At 55.5% G+C, this 1800-nt stretch overlaps 1 protein-coding gene across 1 annotated transcript in view; it reads left to right on the top strand.

The window, feature by feature from the left end:
* Positions 1 to 1800, top strand: part of LOC105505044 (putative golgin subfamily A member 8D) — a 20574-nt gene that overhangs the window by 13541 nt on the left and 5233 nt on the right. The window contains exons 9-11 of the mRNA XM_011932730.1: positions 318 to 405; positions 803 to 1038; positions 1306 to 1374. Coding sequence (XP_011788120.1) covers positions 318 to 405; positions 803 to 1038; positions 1306 to 1374 — 393 coding nt within the window. The remainder of the gene's footprint in view (positions 1 to 317; positions 406 to 802; positions 1039 to 1305; positions 1375 to 1800) is intronic.

A 1800-nucleotide genomic window follows, 5' to 3' on the forward strand; every position in this document is an offset into this window, starting at 1 on the left:
GTGCCCATTCTTGCAGATGGAGGAGTCGCTAAAGCAAGCCCAGCTAGAGAGAGATGAGTATGCTCAACATCTAGAAGGAGAGAGGGCCCAGTGGCAGCAGAGGATGAGGAAAATGTCGCAGGAGGTGAGGTCTGACCCTTCAGCTCTCCCATCTTAGATGGGTCACTGGATCTTTCTGGGCATCTGTAACATGGGAATAGTACAGCCAGAGGTGGTCATGGGTCTGGGCTTTGTGGAGGTGGGGACAGTGAGGGAGACGGCAGCCACCAGCCCCCAGCCCCTCTCTCCAGGGCCCTTTATCCCTGTGCTTTGGGCAGGTTCGCACCCTGAAGGAGGAAAGACAGCATGATATGCGTCGGGTGGAGGAGCTGGAGAGGAGCTTGTCCACACTCAAAAACCAGATGGGTAAGATGGGGCTGGCGTGACCTGGGAGCAGGCCTGGCATCAGAGGGCTGTGGGGGGGCTTAGAATGCCCCAGGGAGGGGGGTGGATGGAAGGGCTTTGAGGCAGAGGGAAAGAGGTCTGTGCCGGGAGACAGCAAGTCTTGTCATCTCCATGAGCCTCAGTGTCCCCATCAGCAAATGGTGGCCATTGTCAGCCAGCCACAGTGCTCTCCATCTGAAAGTGGTTGGAAGATTGGCTACCATCCGGGCGTGAAGAATCATTAGCAGTGAGGCCAAGTTTGGGGAGCCTGAGAGGTGCTGTGCACCAAGAGGAGGGTTTTTTTTGTTGTTGTTTTTTGTTTTGTTTTGTTTTTGTTTTTGAGAATCCAGAGGCCCTTGTTGTCTGCTTCCTTTCTCAGCTGAACCCCTGCCCCTGGAGCCCCCAGCAGTGCCCTCTGAGGAGGAGCTGCAACACCTGAGGAAGGAACTAGAGAGAGTGTCAGCAGAGCTCCAGGCCCAGGTGGAGAACAATCAACGTGTAAGTCTCCTAAACCGGGGGCAAAAGGAGAGGCTTCAAGAGCAGGAGGAGAGGCTTCAAGAGCAGGAGGAGAGGCTTCAGCAGTTGGCTGAGCCACAGAGTGACTTCGAGGAGCTGGTGCATTGCCCGACCTGGGCAGCCTGCCCTCCTCCCTGGCCCTCCAAGCCTTTGTTTCCCCTCCTGTAAAACGGGGCAGTGTAGCCCTCATGTGAAATGTTACTTCTAAAGGCACCTGTGAGCCAGAGTCCTGCTCTGGTGGCTGTGGGAGAGAGGGGATGATTTTTCTAACCTGCCTCTACCCTTCCCGGTGCCATGGGAGGCAGACACCAAGTTCTGGGGTCTCCAGCTGCAGTGGGTGGCTGCTGATTGCTTCTCTCTGTCCAGAACAATGAGAACAAGAGCGCCCTGCACTTGGAGCAGCAAATAGAGGAGCTACAGGAGAAGCTGGGTGAGGTGAGGGAGACGGTAACCTCCACCCCATCCAAGAAGGCCTGGAAGGCGGGCACCAGCCTCTGGGGATGGGAGGTGCCAGGCCAGAAGCAGCTCCAGCCTGGGGGAGGTGACCCCACCACCCTCCAGGGCAGTCCTGAGACTGTTTCTTGCTTCCTACCCTCTGACTTTTAGAGATGGGTAGCCCTGGGCTTCTCCCAGGTCTGGACATCATCATCCCAGCTAGAGGCATGGAGCCCCCCAATCATAAGGGAAGAGACGGTGGTATAAGAGGCTCCTTATGCCAGGCGTGGTGGCTCATGCCTATAATCCCAGCACTTTGGGAGGCTGAGTCAGGAGAATTACTTGAGGTCGGAGTTCAAGATCAGCCTGGCCAACACTGTAAAACCTCATCTCTACTAAAATTACAAAAAAAAAAAAAAGTATCCT

Source organism: Colobus angolensis, unplaced genomic scaffold (assembly GCF_000951035.1).
Source record: "Colobus angolensis palliatus isolate OR3802 unplaced genomic scaffold, Cang.pa_1.0 Scaffold97, whole genome shotgun sequence".
In the NCBI taxonomy this organism is placed as follows: domain Eukaryota; kingdom Metazoa; phylum Chordata; class Mammalia; order Primates; family Cercopithecidae; genus Colobus; species Colobus angolensis.